At 36.4% G+C, this 19,103-nt stretch overlaps 1 protein-coding gene across 3 annotated transcripts in view; it reads right to left on the minus strand.

The window, feature by feature from the left end:
* Positions 1–343: 343 nt before the first annotated feature.
* The window catches only part of LOC140784421 (DNA mismatch repair protein MSH1, mitochondrial), a 52,320-nt gene continuing 33,560 nt past the window's right edge, over positions 344–19,103 (minus strand). For all 3 annotated transcript variants that reach the window (XM_073131824.1, XM_073131823.1, XM_073131825.1), the window contains exons 15-22: positions 18,586–18,759; positions 15,399–15,605; positions 11,355–11,611; positions 11,056–11,199; positions 5,169–5,226; positions 2,422–2,718; positions 1,014–1,721; positions 344–929 (exon numbers count right to left, since the gene is read on the minus strand). In XM_073131824.1, coding sequence (XP_072987925.1) covers positions 702–929; positions 1,014–1,721; positions 2,422–2,718; positions 5,169–5,226; positions 11,056–11,199; positions 11,355–11,611; positions 15,399–15,605; positions 18,586–18,759 — 2,073 coding nt within the window. In that variant the 3' untranslated portion in view covers positions 344–701. The remainder of the gene's footprint in view (positions 930–1,013; positions 1,722–2,421; positions 2,719–5,168; positions 5,227–11,055; positions 11,200–11,354; positions 11,612–15,398; positions 15,606–18,585; positions 18,760–19,103) is intronic.

Below are 19,103 nucleotides of genomic sequence, written 5' to 3' on the forward strand. Positions count from 1 at the left end.
AATGGAGCATCTCAGGTGAGTAATTGCGTCGATGTGATAAATAGTACAAAATGATCACGGTTATAGAAAAGGAAAAGCATTACGGTGAGTATATAACAAATATGAAAAGGAACAATTTGATAACACAAGATTGTGGCCCATGACAGGCCCAACAGGTCATGGACATAGTTGACATTTATAGCTAGAACCCAGCAGAGATTGGAATCTTCGTTCATTACGCCACAACACCTGCAACACTCTGTATTTACCACTAAACATCTGAACTAAGATCAGATTAAGAACACTAAACAGATCACTAATTTCAGACAGTGAAATGCATAATGAATAAGCATCGACACGAATGTTGGCCTGATTCCCCTTGTAGGCATCTGTGTGAGAAATATACTATAAATTGTTTCCCAACTGCTGCAAATTTCACCGCCACCAATGTTATGGCTATGGCTATTGCAGTAAATTAACTTTGTAGTGGTAATTACACATTTACATCAAGCATGAGTATCCTCTACTTTCATAGAAAGCAACAATGTGCATGCCTCTACTATTTGCAAAACTCGAGCTAATACCTAAGAGACAAAATTGGTGCCAGCACCATCTTTCGAGTGAGAATACCTACTGCTTCTAGGATGTAACAATCGAAACAAGAGGTGATGCTTGCTCGTCATAATGAAATATGATTGAGTTGGAAAAACGAATTTGGTTCATCACTGCAGTGCAAGAGCTTCCATAGAAAGTCCAGCTGAGCCGAAATTTCGATGCTTACCATCAGCCTTATTTATGAGTCTAAAGCCCTTTAAAGGAAGTTGGTTAATAAGGAGAGTCTCCAGTTGGCATGCTATGCTCTTCCCTGGCACTACAATGTATATGAACACTGCTTCCTGCATGCCTGCCTTTGATCGATGAGCATGAAGTCGGCCCACCAAGTCATCCGTCTGCAATTCAAAACTTTCAAAATCGTGCCCCTTTTAAAGCACTAGAAAAAGTATATTCTAATAAATTCTAGCACAAGAAATTACCTGTCCCACGTACAATTTCTGATCAGGTCTAAAGAGAACATAAATGCTGGAGGCACCTATTGTCGATGGTGGAGGCTGTTCCCTTGCTCCAACAGCAACACACACCACCTCGGTAAGTTCTGAGATGCTTTTCTTATTGTAAAGTTCTATCAGTTTCTTCTGGCAGATTATAGTAACAGCACTCTCAACTTCCTTCTGCAGTATCTCCAAGGTGCTAGATGGAAGGTCTAAGCCATGTTGCCGTGAATCAAACAATTCACCAAAGCTATTTACATGAGATTTGGGAAGAAGATGCTTCGCACTTGTAGTTGACATTGGGAGTACATTATCTGCATTCATTGCAACATACAGCTCTTCAGCTCTTGTAATTATTGTTTTGGGAATACCTTCGTTCAAAGCAGTTTGAAAGGCTAAGCTTTCTCTACAGACCCCATCTATTAATTTCCATGTTGGTACAACACACCCATCTATAACCTCTGTTCCCATTGCCTTGTGGACAGTATTTCTCGTCACTAAAGGCAAATCAAAAATGCCATGTAAGTGGGTTGATATGATACCAAGGCAGCCAATGTGATCGAGCATCTCAACTATGCTGCCAGCTATACAAGTTCCTTTGGCAGTTTCTGTGCCTCTACATATCTCATCAACGAGAATAAGACTCCTCGAGCTAGCTCGAGTGACCAGAGAACGTATCTCGGACATTTCGACCTGAGATGGTATTAATGAGTCAAAAGATGTCAGTAGGATTTATTTTGTTCAAAATAGTAAAACAGATAGGAATTAGGAAGTGAATTGGAGTCCTCTGTTAGAAAGGTGCAGCTGTTTGACATGCGTAAACGGTGCATGACCGAGCACTGAGTAAATATCTGCAGCACTACATAACATGTAATCCATCGACCTATGAACAGTGGAGCATGATGAAAGATAGGAAAAGCCATGCACAACAGACATGGCCAACTCACAGTGGTGAAGTGATGCAATAAATATCAGAAACAAATCAGAGCACTAAGCAAAAGAAGTCATATTCCTGAACTATCACAGAACAACATAAGAACCATAATTGGAATGACCCACTAATCAATAATATATACAAAAAAAGAGATCCCCAAGAAATGTGGAAAATAATATCCATGGTCCAAAACTGACAAACTATAGAAGGAACAATGCTAAATGATATGACCATTTCCATACAAACTTGATTGTGAAAGTAACAAACTTGGTGGATATCCTCTATGTTAGCAAATTGGAATGAAGGCAGTGGTCGAAATATAAAACAAACAAACCATTAAACCACAATTCAGTGTGAAGGAATTGATTCATTTTAAAGAAAACCAGTGAACAAATATCAGAGTAAAAACAAAAACAAATATCCAACAAAAGCATAAAATCTCAAGCATCTGTTTCACACCTGGAATGAGCTTTTCCCATCAGCAGGACTGTCATAAGCTTTGATATGCAACATAACAGAATCAAAATGAGGAATGACAGCTGATTCAGCTGGCACCATAAGCCCACATATTCCAAGTAAGGCAGCAGCACAAACTGATCGAAGTATACTGGATTTCCCACCACCATTTGGCCCAGTCAGAAGGAATAGAGAGTGCATTTTTATATTATTCAGAATTGCATTGCCTCGAGCAACATCAAACCAGTAAGGAGACAATCCTGATAAATCCATTTCGCATGTAATTTCTGCTGCTTTGTCCTGTAGTACAAATAAAAGTGTGTTTCATTTATCAAATTTTACAATAGAGAATCCAAGACACGAGAACAAGAAGTTTATCACAAAAGGCAAGATAGCACAAAAGCATGAAGACATTTTTTGAATACAAGAGCAGCAAACATTAAATTCGATTCAGGGAGGGGGGGTGGGGGTGGTTCTACTCAAGATTGATTGGATCTGAATTCTTGAATAAGATGTGGTTCTATCTAGGTTTCAGGGGAAAAGGCTGCAAAAATGTAGCAAGTAGACAAGGAGACAACAATAGGCTTGAGAAGTAAGATCAAGAATCAAGGTCAAAAGACTCAAAACTCAGCATCAAGAATCAAAGACTAAGTACCAAGATCATGATTTGCAATTCACATGTTTTGCAAGTTTTCACAAATTACGCCAGACACAAGTTTTGGATTAACATGGGCTGCTGCAATAAGGAAGCAATAAAATTACTTCAAATGATATGTACTTAAGAGTGGAAGCTAGAGAATTTAGGGTGAGCATAATCAGAGCAGTTTGTCCAGGAACAAAATGCAACAGCATCTTGCTAAGCAACTAAACCTTCAAGCAAGTTGAGAGAGACACGGAGACTCAGGTAAAGGATAGCGATAAAACAGATACCAGTATACCACTATGCTAGTTCATAAACAAGTTCAGTAAAAGAGAACCTCAACCAATCTGCAGAGGACAAGTAAATTTTGTACTACAAAGGGAGATAACATAATGGTCTCCAAAGAAATTTGAACAGTATCCCCTTCCACAAGATTTTAGGACAACTATAACATGAGAAGTTGGCTCAACAATCTGGACCACTTGGTGTTATAACTTATATCTATACTTTGACAGTTGCTACCTTTTCTGCACTATTGCCCCTTAAAGATTTATCAAGTCTTCAATTGCATCTCCCAGTGTGGTTTCATATTCCTATTTGTGTCTGAGCCTGTAATCCTACTTACATGAGGTCTTCCTAACGCCCACCCCGAGGTTTAAAAGAGATAGAAAAGAAAGAGAAAAAAAAGATACCACAACAAAACCACACCGAGACAACAAATCTACTAGACTACTATATATATGTTCATAATGTAGCTCCATATAGTGATACACTATACAGCTTCATTTGTCAGCCATTTCTTCTATTTTTTTACAAATCATATGCTGACATATCATTATCTACTTGGCATTATCTAGCACAGCAAAAGGGCTACTCATAATGAGATGGAATATGCATTTAGTAAAATGAGGAATGATCAGAACACTCCATTTTGTAGCCTGAAAAATGGGAGACCGCATAAGGAGAATACCAATAGGATGAGAAACTAAATTTGATGAACCATGTGAGAATGTTGGGCCTATACAAGAAGCAATGCCTAAGACCCCATTTGCCTTAGGATTATCCTTTTTCTGATTCTAGATTAGAGAACACTACTCTAGATTAGAAAGCAAATTATCTTTACTATAGATTAGAAATATTATTCAAATTATTCCACACATAAGCTCAATTATAATTTTACCCTTGATTTGACTGAAGTTATTTTAAAACTTCTCTCACCTCTCTCCTACCATCCATCTATCTCATTCCACAAACCAAAAACTTTCGCTCAATTTTCTCACCTATATCCTCGCTTCTTACTCAAGTATGCAATAACATATCTACAAAAAAATTCATATATCAAATTAAGGGTATCTGAATCAATTTCACACTGTATATGTACTTTTACTTCAACTTTATGTCACATCAAAAATAACTATCACACCACTATTATAAATTACAAGCAAATATTAGAATATCCTACTCTATATTAGAGATACAATTTTAAGAGTAAGAAACTAGAAAAGCTACTCTAATTATCCTTTAATCTCAAAGCAAACGGAGCTTAAATGTTTATTTTATTCCCAAAATATATTTACAATTATGATTTGACATCAATAGTTACTCAAAAAGCTTAAGTTGTTAGAGTACAGGATTTTTTTATCTTTTTTTTTGCTGCCTCTACTCATTTATGGGATTGGGACATTTTAATTGAACCAATAAATAGCTTTGAATTAAATGAGTGAAGGTTTTATAATTTAAATGATAAATCTGTCTAGAGGGATTAAAAGTTAGGACTACTCTGCTACCATAATAACTCATCAATTACTCTAAAAGTTTAAGTTATTAGAGAATGATAGTTTAAAATTTAAATCCATCGTACTCTAACATGAATGATACTCTACAGTTTTCTTACATAATTGAATCAAAATCAGGGCCACAGTTCTTCTATGAGTGACTAAACTGTCACTAAACTATGTTGAAATGTATAAAAGGTAGCAGGTAATGTATCAAATTACAACTAGTTTGCTACAAAATATGTAACAATTATAACTAGTAAGACAGTAATAGTACCAGAACTCTTCTTAACTAGCAAAGAATCAATCTCAGTACAATCTCACGTTCATAATACCTTCGAAAAGGAAGAGCCTATTACTTTTGGAAACACCCATCCCCGTCGCCGGCCTTCACTGCAGAGGAACAGATTAAAGAAAAGGGATAAGGATCTAGCCAGAACTTTCTAGATAATAGCAATAAGATCGGATCATTGGCAATAGCAGTCATGAAATTAATATCATACAACAAAGATTTAGTCGAGAAATACTGCTATCATGGGTTAATTACTACAAAAAACCTTGCAGTATCCAGCATATACTTCGGCAAACATATTACAAGGTAGTAGGGTTTAATGCCAAGGCTGATGTTTACTTGGGGAAGGGTAAAATTACACTGAAGATCAAGAACAGTTGAACTAGAACCAAAACATGATTTTTCATGTTCAATTAGGAATCACCGCAGGTTGTCAGATTACATAAAAAATTAATTTTCTTGCAGAAGTTGTGTTTACTTGGGAAGACAAAAAAATCCACTGCGGATTCAACTATACAAAGGTTTAACTAGAAGACATCAAGATTAACTTTTTCACACTAAGACTATTCTGCCTTCCACTCAAAATGAGATTATAAACACTGGAATATAGAAGTTATCCTTGAATTAGTGCACATTTATTATCTCCAAGAGGAAAATAATAGATAGAAATCAGTCTTCCTTGGGATCATAGATGAATCATGATACCATAGTGAGTTGATTGGCAATCAATGAGATTTCTACCAATGCAAGTATCACAGAAGTCAGATGTAAAGAGGAGACTTTGTAATCTTAGGCCTTATTTAGTTTGAGGCTAAGCCCTGAATTCGATTAGTTGGTCTCACTTCTTAGTTTTGATTTTTTAGAGAGTGAATTTGGTTAGATATAAAAAAAGATTAAAAAATTGTTTGGTTACTGAACCAAGTTAGGAGTCCCTGAACTAATTCAAGGGGGAGTCTCTGAACTCAAAGCAAACATGGCCTTATACTTTTATTAACATAGTGAAAAACCTAGCAAAAAGGAACTTAATATCACATAGGTATTATAGGTAATTTTATACTGGTAAATTGTTCAAGGATTGTAGTGTTGGTGATATGGAGCATGCCCGCCCTAGCTCGGCATGGCACAATCACATCACACATCATTTGTACCATTGAGACAGTGCCACACCCTCAGGACATTCTTAAAAAGGTTTTGTGCCTCTTTAGTACCTGAAATAGCTTCAGTGGCTAAATTGAAGATAGTTAGCCCTAGATATTGGTGTAACAAATGTAATTTTGTGTACAAATAAGAATGCACACTAATCTAAAGGCACAAAATAATCTGGAAGCTATAAATTGCATACATGTTTAACTCAAATTGATGGGAAAAACTGTAGTGACTCAAAGTAGATCAGCAAACATGGCCTTATACTTTTATTAACATAGTGAAAAACCTAAACAAAAGGAACTTAATATCACATAGGTATTATAGGTAATTTTCTACTGGTAAATTGTTCAAGGATTGTAGTGTTGGTGACATGGAGCATGCCCGCCCTAGCTCGGCATGGCACAATCACGTCACACATCATTTGTACCATTGAGACAGTGCCACACCCTCAGGACATTCTTAAAAAGGTTTTGTGCCTCTTTAGTACCTGAAATAGTTTCAGTGGCTAAATTGAAGATAGTTAGCCCTAGATATTGGTGTAACAAATGTAATTTTGTGTACAAATAAGAATACACACTAATCTAAAGGCACAAAAGAATCTGGAAGCTATAAATTGCATACATGTTTAACTCAAATTGATGGGAAAAACTGTAGTGACTCAAAGTAGATAAGCACCTAGAAGGTAGATCTAGCTAAATCTTACACAAATTAGGTTCCAACTTGACAATTTCTCTACTCTTTTTTCTATATTTCAAAATTATGTAGGAAATTTGAAAGAAAACCAATAGTTTGTATTCGTGGCTGCAATTATAACCAATAATTGCAAAATTTATGTTGAGATCCACTTGTATTAGTAGCTATAGATCTTACAACTATTAAGCTCTAAGTAATGTTTTTTTCCAAAAACCCCCTTAAGCTTTCTAATTTTAGTTCAGTAAAAAACAACATGGGGCTTTGGGCTTCGGCACTTCCCTGTGCCACATACCGATACCCCATCAGCATGATATGTGATGGTCGGTACTTCTGTCCATCCCCTTTCATTTCTCAAGCCAACAGACCTGATACTAGTTCTAACCCAATTCTAACTTTACTAATCCTAAATTAACTTTCTTTAATTCTCATAGCATGGATTTAGCCCTATATATCTTATCTTTTCTTTCTCATGCACAAGCAGACCACCTCGCAGCCGCTGTCAGATTATGCACAAATCCAAGGCACCTCTCATAGTTATAGACCAAGCACTCTCTCTTCTTTTGATTGCAGCTCACTCTTCATTCAGTGCCTCATATTTGAAAAACCGAAGCTAACAGAATTGGGAGCTTAAGCCGCCAGTAGACCAGGGCTCATACATTGCTGGTAATGGTTCACTGAGTGCCATTAGACTGGTATGCAAAGACTAATTTAACAGAAGAGATAATTATTATTGATTGATCAGTATTAGAGAATAGATTGATACTTATTACGGCTATCTTAAATGGCTGTCCATTTTTTATCAAGTGATTAATAAATCTAAATTTCCAATTTGGGAGCTAGGACTTAAAAACAAGCAGTAACCGTCTGTCCTTCCTGTAAGTACCCACCACTTAAGTAGATTTCCCATTGCTATATCATGCAAACTATAGCTATTAAAAGATGTAGAGATAATTCTACTTAAACCCTATGATCTATTGCCGATTTCCACGTATACCCCATAAACTTTTTTTAATACATATAGACCCCCTAAACTATTAGAAACCTCTCAAATCTTCCTTCCATTAGTTCTCCATTATGTTTTTCTGCCCAAAATTGTCACGTGACTCACCCGTAAGTAGATTTGTGACTTTTCTTCTCTTATTTTTTTAGAGAAGAAAGAAAGAGAAATGTTAATGTAGTTTTCAAAAAGGTATCGGCCGGATCGGCCGTATCGGTTGCTTGGATCAGATCGGACATTTTATTATAAAATTCTAAATATTATTTAAAAATACAGGAAAACTTCTAAATATTTAGAAAAAAGTTTACCAAAAATAAGAAAAGAAAAAAGAAAAAATTACGGTGCAATAAAAATTGAAAAGAAGAAGAGATTAGAAAGAGCGTGAGTGGAAAAAAATTAAAAAAAACATGCTGCAGTGAAGAAGAAGAAGAACAAGAAGAAGAAGAAGAAAAGAGAAGAAAAAGAGAGAAAGTGGAAAAAATGAAAAAACTGGGAGAAATAAAAAAAATTAATTAAAAAATTATATACTAGAGTTCGTCGGAGTTCACCGGAGCTAGATCTCTCCGTTAGAGAAACAATCATTATATGTAAGAAGAGAAAAAAAGAAAGAAAGAGTAAAAAAAGAAAAAAAAGTAAGAGAGAGCAAAAAGAAAGAGTGAAAGAGAAAAAGAGTTCGGAACGAGTCTGGATCGGATCGGTCAAACTGATCGAGATCGGGTTCGACCGATCCGATCCGTATCGGGATCGGCTGATACGGCGAACCATGCTTCATTCATCCAAACTATAATATATATATATATATATTCCAACAAAGTAATCACTGTTATCAACTCCCTAAGTTCATAAAATTCTGAATCCTGAGTCTTCTGGGAAAACTGGTGAATAAGCATCAATCACATGCTTCTTGGGAACTAGTATATATTTAGGACATGCTGACGTGCTGAAACTTATCCAGATGAACTGTCTGAGCAAAAATTGGATAAAGCTTTCTATAACTAGCAACATTATAAACAATTAACCATAGCAAACTTCTTGTCACAAAATTGTTAATACAGTAGGTTGCAACTAAAACAGGTATTTACTAAATAGAGAGAGAGAGTGGAGGTTATGAGAGTCGATGCATCAAAGGAATTATACAAGTAAATTTTGGCTTTTAGCTTTCCCTCTATTTCACAGAGAATAGCATCACTTTTGCAAACCCTCTTTTTGCAAATTGCTAGGGCCTAGGGTACACATCTCCATACCTATTTGTCACCTATTGTTTATGCTCACCCATTTATGCCACTTCAACTGTAGCCTCTTCAAAAGTAGATAACAACTTTTAAGGGAAAACAATATTGTCAATAGCCAAAATTTTAATTATCATATCATTTACCGTGTACAAGTCCATCAGAGTTGCATCATCCATCTAGCTCCTAGAAGTTAGATCCTCTCTTAATTTCTTGGATTAATTCATCAGACGAATCATATTAAGTGGCTTTGTATTTGCAACAATGATATAACATTTCTTCCTGTTTGTTAGCTTCTAACCATAGTTCAAAATTTTGGTTTGGGTTCTGGCTTGGTAAAAAAAATGAAACATTTCAATCAGTTTCAGTAGGTTTTGCTCTAGTTTCATCATATCGATTTGAGACTTCTTTTGATGAATAATCTTCTTTATCTTATCTTTCAATGCATCACACAAAATCTAATAACTTTTAAGCAATGAACTTGATAGTGAGTCAAGTACAAGTTGGATTCAAGTCAAATTCATCTTTGAATTTAAAACATACATTAAAAAAGTTATCATTATTGTTGTTTCATTTGGATGCTAGTTTCAGGGAAGGTTTGGATCGGATAGGACAGAAATGTGAAATGTTTCAATGAAATGTCTCGGTTACAAACAAAACTTCGAAGCATTTCCAACTTAACTATTTGACATAATTGATCTCGGTAATTTTAACTTAAAATTTCTATCCAATATTTCATACAAATCTACTTTCTTCTCCTTTTAAACCAATGAATAAGTAATACAAAAAAGTTTGATCTCTCCTGATCTCAATCATCAAATTGGTAAGTAGCGACACAAACATTTTCTTACTTCTTAGTTTATTTGAGAGGAAAAATAAAGAATTTATATAAAAACAAGTTACTTCTGAAAGAAACATTTGGAAATTAATCCATTTTGTGCATCAGATTAAGATGATCGTGCAGAATAATGATGTTCAGGTGGGAAATGTTAAGCAGATGATCACATTTTTATGTTTACCTGATAACTTATTATCAGATATTCACTCTCTGTTACAGAAAGAAACTCCTAAGATAAAGCTTAGATATTGGCATTTCACTATAAAACTTCTTAGACATTTATTTACAAAATAGTGTCTCAGATAACTTAATCCTTGAGCTTCGCTACACATGTCTGATGATAATTTTAAAATTTACCAACAGACTTCCATCTCATCAGTCCTAGTAAAATGAACATATCTAATGTTGGGTCAAAGAAAACAAAACGTCTGCAGTTGCTACAAGTCAAAATTGTAGAGCTGTAGACATTACATGGCACTTAACAAATTATATCAAAGGCCACTCCTCTCCAAGAAAAGATTAATGACATAGATGATTTTATGTCAGAGATTAAACGACGGCCATTAGGCACGGCCCGTGCCGACCGCCGACCGGCATGGCACGGCACGGCACGTGCCGGCCATGCCGTAAGAAAGGGAGAGAAAAATGTACCACCTTGGCCGTCGCCGCTCCCGGTGATCCGAATCCGCAACTTAAGTTTTTAACCGATAAACCCCTCTCTCTCTCTTGATCTTGATCTCAATCTCTTTCTTCCCCTCCCTCAACTAGGGCACCCGACGCGAGCTCGGGCGAGCGGCGACGGCGACCGGGAGCGGTGACGGCGTCGACGAGCGGCGACAGCGACAGCGAGCTCGACGACGAGGTCGTGGCAAAGCTATTATGAGGGGTGTCGTGCGGCACCCCTCGTGCCACATGCCGATACGTCGTCAACACGGCCATCCTTGGACACAACTATACAAAATAACAAGTAAAGAAACAGGAGTTCCATAAATATACTTAAAATTAGGTTCAGGAGAAAAGGCTTTACCTAACATGACTAAAAAGTGCCTTTGATATGACAAGCAACATAGAAGAGAAAACAAGAATGTTTATTTTGTTCTGCAATTCACTTGAAAGTGATCTTAATAGCTCCAGAACTTTATTCCTTGCCTTATCACAAGCTTCATAATACCTGAAAGAGAAAAAAAGAGAGAGAGATAAAAGCAAGGATGGTGGTGACAGCTAACATCAACATAGAGAACCATTACTTTCTATTAACTCCTTTAACTGTTCTGAAAGCCAATAAAATGTCTCAAGGAATAGTTGAAAATAATTGTAAATAATTACCGGCTTAAAGCACTCTCAACCTTGCCTGTTGTAAACCATTCCTCTCCAACCTTTCTACCTTTCGAATCGGTAGCAGATCTGAGCTGCTTTATCTGTTCCTCTCCAGGGGTGTTTGCCCAAACATTTGGCATAAAACGCTTTCCTTTAAACCAAACAGCTTCATGTTCTCTCGCGTAGCATATTTCTCCCTTTGGACCTCCGAGAGGGGACATCACAGATTTTACTCTTGAAACAATTGGGAAGAAATCTTCCATGACCTAAAGCATAATAGGATAGAATAAGAAAGCTCACATAAAAAATAAGGGCACCTGTCGATAATATTACATAAATCAATGTTAAGTGTGAACCATGAGAATACAAAATAAAGATGATAACATTGGTATTTTGCAAGTGGAGACTCCAACCAATGCAGGGTATGGAAAGGGCAAGAGGCATGTAGCCTTACCCAACTTGCAGGAGAGTGTTTTCAAGACTAATTATATAAGATATAGTATGGTAGGTTTTCATTTTCCTTATCTAGCTAGTTTAGCATCATCCATTCTAAGTACCATGAAATTCACCAATAATATCATATAAAACTTAGAAGAGCCATAGTAACTCACCATTCACAGTTAACAGACCATTACTTTTAGGTACCACCTAACATTTTATTAATACCATCACACAATAATGACATAGTTTATTCCGATTAGCCATGTAGATTAATGTATCGTCCAGACCTTCACATCTCCCATCATCTGCAACTGTGATTGGGATAAATAAGAGATATGAAATAGTTAATGCCGGTGCTGAACTGAAGACAAGATTCTACCCATTTGGGAAAATAGAACAATTCTTCATGTAGAAGCAAGTAAACCAAAAACAAAAATTGCTACGGAGTAAAATGATCTCAGCTCCAGGATAAGAAACCCGAAGAGCAAATCAATATCAGCTCTAAACTATAACTGCAAGCACACTGACATTTAGCGGCTAAACTCTACCCACATACACTGTATGCTTAATAAGTTGGTAAATGTCTTGGAAACCTATCGTGAAAACTCCAACTTCAAAAACTGTGCAGTGTGCAGATGGATACTAATCATATTATAGTATGTTGTGGTAGAGGCATGTAGTTCATGGCTTCAATATTTGGATTATGCCAAGTTACAACTCAAACAGCCACAAGTAATATACTGGGAGCGATTTGGCATTTTTATGTATCAAAAGTTGTTACTTGAGATGCCATATCAATTATTTGTCTTCCTAGAGTATATAGTGTATTATATTTCCTAGTCCTCTTCACCAGAGGGAAAAGGTTACCAGTTTCCATTCTCGAGGATTAAATGTCAGCACGCTTGCATGACTGTGTGCCATAGAACAGTGTATCTACCACCAATGTTGCATATCTATGTTTTATTGTACATTCTAGCTAATTCCCATTTTAATAGAACCTAGAAGAGAGAAGCAAATTGCCCCAGAATACTAGAACCGAGAGTTTCGTTCATTTTATTCCACATTATATTTTACCTTTACGAGCACATCCTTTAGTGCAACCTTGATATTCTTTTCAATTATAGGTGTAGTAATCCTTAAATATATAAAACTTACAAGAAAAAGAAATACCATCACAGTACCCAATACCCATACAATAAACATTACGCACTAATTATATACCATTAGTACTCTTTCTACCATCAGTACTTAGACCAAGGTCTTAAGGATGAAAACATATTCTATTACCAATATTATCATATATTCAACATCACTGTCTTGAATGATGCTTCAGGAGGCCATCTTGGCAGGGCGGCACCCCAGTCACCCACAAAATAGGACTGACACCAGCAAAAGGTGGACACACTGTCATGGCAGTCTTGGCAGGCCGCCTTGTCACCTAGCAGATCGAGTGGCCCACTTTGGCGTTGGAATGGATCAGGTGCTTAGCTAATATGTCGAACATTATTGGATGCTAACAGGTGAACAACTAACCAATTTACAAAAACAATCTCTCCTCTCTTCCTCACTCCCTATCAATCGATCTGAGCCCTAACCCCTCAAACCCATGTCTCCTCTCTCTGAAAATGGAGTGGAAAGATCATGATGAGTTGGCTTTTCTGACTTTTTTTTTTTTTTTTTTTTTTTTTTTGAGAATGAGCACTGTGAACTATCCGCTTCAAAAAGGATAATTGATTGAACCGAAACCAACGTAAAGTCAACGAGCTGTCTAAAGACACATAGGAGTAAATGAGCTTCTCTTCTATCGTTATGCGGTATTTCCATTTTTTCTTCTTTCTTGGTGTTACCCCCTCTTGAGCGGCGGCAAGTAACAGAAGGTACCTTCCTTTTCCTGTTCTCTCTTTTCTATCTCTTCTCTTTCCTCTTCTTTGTTTCTTCCCTTTCACTTTTACTTTGTTTCATCTCTTTCTTCAATTTCACTTGTCTGTTTTTTCTCTATCTTCCCTGCTATGATAGCACAGTAGGTGCCTATTTCTTGATATGAGAACTGCTTAGTGTATTAAACTATTAATCCCCTGCTATATAGTTGTTCATCCTAGTTTCTACATGTACTACACTATTTGACAGCCAAGTTGTGCCTCGTTTTCATTCATCGTATTGAATAGTCTTTTAATTTTTCAGCTAATTTAATACATAGTCTATATTTGTGGTCGAGCAACATTTCCTTATCCAAGTCATCATTTTATCAACACCAAGTCTATGGAATTTGATTGATTTTGATTATGTTATTTTTTCTAGTCGTGACAATTTTGATCAGGTTATTTGTTATTATGGTTGTGAATTGTGATATATCATTTAGTACTTTGGTGTAGTGCACTATTAAAAATTTTATATATATTACATTAGTACTATTATATATCATAAAGATTATTTTTTAATTTTTATATATTAAAAATGTTAAACCATCTTAGCGCCCACCTTTTGCTTAGGCGTTATGCAATGGGGTGACCATTCGCCACCTGTGGCCGCCTTTCAATACAATATTTGATATTAATAAAAAAGTATACAAAAAAAAAAACCACAAATTCACACTTTGAGGCACTGAGCAACAATGTTTTAAAAGGCGGCCACGGATGGCGGGCAGTCACCCCACCCCCTAGCGCTAAGGCGAAAAGCAAGTGACAAAGCAATTTAGCATTTTTTTTAATATAAAAGTAATTATATATGGTATATTTATAATTTTTAATATAATGCTAGTGATTTACCTATTGTTGTTAGTAATTAACACGGTTAATTATTAATTAGAGAAGGAACCTACTGTTACTGTAGTGGAAGGAAGAAAGAGAAGGAAAAATGGAAAAGGAAAACCGGGAGAAACCTATTGTTACGGCGGCGACCTTTCACTCTCGGTGGCCAAATTGGGAGGTGGAGGTGGTCACAGAGAGTGAGAAGGGAAGAAATCAAAAAAAGGGAATAAGAAAGAGAAGAAAAGAAGAGTTAGGGGTACCTCGTTTGCTGCCGTTAACTTCTTGCTGCCACTCAAAGATGATAGAGGGAGAGTTTTTAGGGCTCAGATCAAGAGAGTGAGGGAGAGAGTTATTGGGTTTTTTTTCAAAATGGTTGATGTGTTAGGCGGTTAGCAAATAGTGAATCTGACCCAAAAAAATTGAAATCCATCTCATTGCAGGCTGACCCGCAATTTCATTTAACGGGCCGCTTGGCCTGCCATGCTGCTTGGCGGTCCTCCAAGCGTGGCCTAGCGGCCAGGGGTTGGCTGCCTTTCCTGTTGGTGGGGCAGCTGGCGTGCCGCCCCGCCATTGCCAAGTCATGCTTTTTAAAACACTGCTGAGCAATTACTTATTTGCCACTAACACCTCTCACCGAATTGCCTAAGTACCTAGGCTGCAGGTCTTAGCGAAGAAGAATGTTAAACTACTAGCCTACTACTAGCATAGATAATAATTTTTACTCAAGGAATGGTGCAAAGATAGTCTCTCTATGACAACATACTAATTAAAACTGAAGTAAGAGCATTTCATTCTCTAGTTAGACAAGAAAAGATACTTAAAGCAACCAATAGATGTAAAGGCAGAAAATGGTTTTAAAACATACTGCAGTTGACAATGCCTCAGCAGCTTTGTCCACTTCAGCGAATTCCACCTCAGCATGGACCCTTTTAACACGACCTTTCCAAGAGGACTCCATATCATCAAAGAACTCTTGAGGAATGATATCAAATGAGTTTATTTTCCGATCACTTTCTCCGTCCAGAGAGATTATCTCAGATATTCTTTGTGAAATCAAACTGCATTCACTAACCTAAATATGAAAACACATCATATTACACTTCCGAAAAAGAAATTGGTTTTGGGCTAACAAGAAGTCCCAGAAATAAATTAAAGTAATGAAGAAAAGGAACATGCAAAGGATTAGCATAAGATAAAACACAAATAGAAAATGTTCACATCAAAATTTGGCAGAAGACAAGTGCAAACAGCCTACAGAGTGTTGTGATGTCTTTCTGTTTTAGTCTTTTAGATATCATAGTACACCAGAAAATCAATATATATGTATGCAGCATGCCCTTCAAACTTATCTGGCCTTCAACTTTTGAATCTTCATGACTAGTTGAATCCTAACCACAAATCATTTGAGGTTTCCTGGGAATTAGCTGTCAAGCTGACCACGAGAGTTCAGTTTATTAATATGATACAGAATCATAAAATTGAGTCATATCAAACTTCATTGTTTCATATTTCAAGGATAGACCTAAATTTTAGATTGTTACTGTATCGCACAATGTAGCAGGATTGCCAGCAGAGCTCATTTTCCAGCACACAAATCTTCTAGCTTTAGGATTTGTAATTTCAGTACTTCATAAACAGGAATTACTGAATTCCATTCACAGTCAAGAATAATAATAAAACAAAAGTTTCATTATTCTTAAAATGAAATTATTCGAACTTTGTCAAACCTAAAATTGAAATTTAGTTTCATTTCAATGTCTTCAAGGTTTTCTGTTTTCCAGTAACTTTTTACTGCCACATTTCTATACATGCTAACAGTGACACTGTCAATCCCTATTTCCCAATTTCATATCCACAGACTCTTCTTCTTAATTCAAGGCCATGACGTTGCAATTTTCAGTTCTTTTTGACACTGATTATTCCTTATGGTTAATGTTATCATTCATGTCATAGAAAACAACTTATGTTGGTTTTACGTTTGACCAAATAAATTGCTTTGTAACAAAAGTTCCACCTGAATCATGTCGGAATACACAAAAGGCATGTCATATTTCTAACATTGAAGAGAAATTACATTAGTACTGTGATGTGGTTTTCATAGAAGAATATAGCCAATATACATTGGTAGGTGAATGGAATTTTCAATAGAAACAGATTTAGGATGAGATAAGGCAGGAAAATATTCACGCGAGAATGATTAATTAGGATGAGAATGCAAATTAGGTCTAGGATTCGTGATGGCTTCAGACCAAACCCCTGGAATGCTATGAAATATGGAACAAAGTTTAGACTGCTCCCAATATGGATCAGCCATAGCCGATACGTATCCAACCCAGAAACCAGTTTACTGACTAGTTTCAAGTTAGTTTCAGCCAGATCGGCCAAATCTGACGTGTATTGGATGTGGCCAAACACCAATTGGTACTGAAAGCCCTAAACAGGTCGGATCAAGTCTTATAAATAGAATCCGACTGGCAGGGACATCAATAATCAGTATGAAGACTTCTGCCAAGCATATGATAGATGATGTCAAAAGGAATTTTGTATTTATATAGGATAGTATATCTCATAAGGATTTGATATTACAAGGATTAGTCTACCATATTTCAGGTTTTAGGTTTTGTAAAACAATATTGTCTATTCATGATTAAACACAGATATCAACTCAATCAAAGACACCTTAACACTTTGTTCTTTTGTCCTGCATCACCACACCATATACTTACGCCCAATGAAGCACGGACACGGACACGGGACACGGATACGACACGATACGGACACGGCAACACGGCATAGGACACGGCGAAATAAATAAATAAAATATATATAATTATTGATACATCTAAAGAAAAAGTTTATCGCAACCGCTCGTTCGTCGAGGTGAGGATTTAGGGCTGAGAGAGAGAGATTTCCTCCAAGAGTTGGGGGATTGGGGAAAATAAATTTTGGGTTTGGATTTGGATTAATAAAAAGGACCCAAACCTGACCCATTAACACTGATATCAGTCCTGCCGTGTCCCTCCCGTGTCCCGCCGTGTCCCCTGTGTCCAATATTTTTTTAATTAAGGATACTTCAGACATGTGTCGGACACGTGTCCCACGCGTGTCCGAAGCGTGTTCGTGTCCGACACGTGTCTGACACGGACACCTCCCCCTAGGAGAGGTGTCTGTGCTTCATAGCTTACGCCCTTAATAGCTGAAGTTGATGATACCTTTTTGGAGAAGCTTCTAGGTTGTTTCAACTTTCAACCCTCAACAATGTCCTTATTTCTCAAAATCAGAATCTTTAAACACCATAGATATTGATTGCATTGCTTACATGATCAGCAAGGTAGTAAGATATAAGCATTGATCTTAATGTCCCACAAAAATATTTTGACCAGCAGAGGTCAAAAACTTTTGCTGGTCATTTTTTCTGGACACAGAGAGAAGTCAAACCATGACAAGTACAGGAAAAAAGAAAAACCCAAAGTCACTTCTTTCCTCCACATGGAAATTTCTCCATCCAGCTGTTCTCTCAACTCTTTCATTGAAGCACCTAAGCAGCAAAGTCAAATTTCGCTTCCCATGTCACTTTCCGTCAACCTTTTTCCACCAGTACCCCCAGAAATATACTCTTATCACACAGCAATGTAGATTTGTATTTATTTAGCACTGCCTGTTCTTTAGTGTGATAAGTAAAAAAATTGCTCATGCAGTTCATCTTCCAAACTTTCAAGAAATAATTCATTTATTATGCTCTGTTTTCCCTAATCCGTTTATGTCAATAAAACTCACAGGGCTGCTGTGTCACAGTTTAATTAATGTTACTACTGATTTTCGCATTACTACATACTAATGAATGAAAATCTAGTAGGTAAAATATTGATGATTATTCCTGCATAATATTGTCATTATTATGAAAAAAGATGACCTTGAGTCAATTTAGTGTCAGTCTCCAGATTTTAACCTCACATAGAAAAAGCACAAAATTAATAAAAGAAAATAAGTAATAAAATGGATAAATTTAAAAAAGTAGAATATCAAATTCTAGTAGCAAAACAAAAACTTACTAGTATGTCATATTCAACTTTTAATCCAGTTGCCACCCAAGTAGGTTCCAATAATATAAACAGGATAGCTGAAAGCTCAGCATTTCTATTCATGTGCAGAATTTCATCCATAGCATTCTTTATTCGACAGAATTCAATGTGATTAGCCTCCTTGGACTCTAGCAACTTCACAAGCTGCAATATCACACAAAATATATAGGTCTACATAGTAAAAAGTGTAAAACATCCAAAGAAAATGGAAGCATATTTGCCAAATTTAGAAGAGTGCATGCATATGCTTGGTAACAACTGCATAACTTTCAAAGAGAAGCAGGTTGACCATTGATTCCGTAACTTTAATTTCTGTGCTGTCAGTTTCGACTTTTGAATCAATAATTTAGATGGCAGAGTCTGAGGAAACAGATCGAAGACAACTCACTAGGAGAGTGCAACCATCTTCCTTCTTATTATAGTAAAAGTTATTGTTTTATTACAAGAATGAAAAGAAAATAGCAATGAATAAACAATATCACAGCAAA

Source organism: Typha latifolia, chromosome 3 (genome assembly GCF_019914945.1).
Source record: "Typha latifolia isolate L0001 chromosome 3, TyphaL0001v2, whole genome shotgun sequence".
NCBI classification, from domain to species: Eukaryota; Viridiplantae; Streptophyta; class Magnoliopsida; order Poales; family Typhaceae; genus Typha; species Typha latifolia.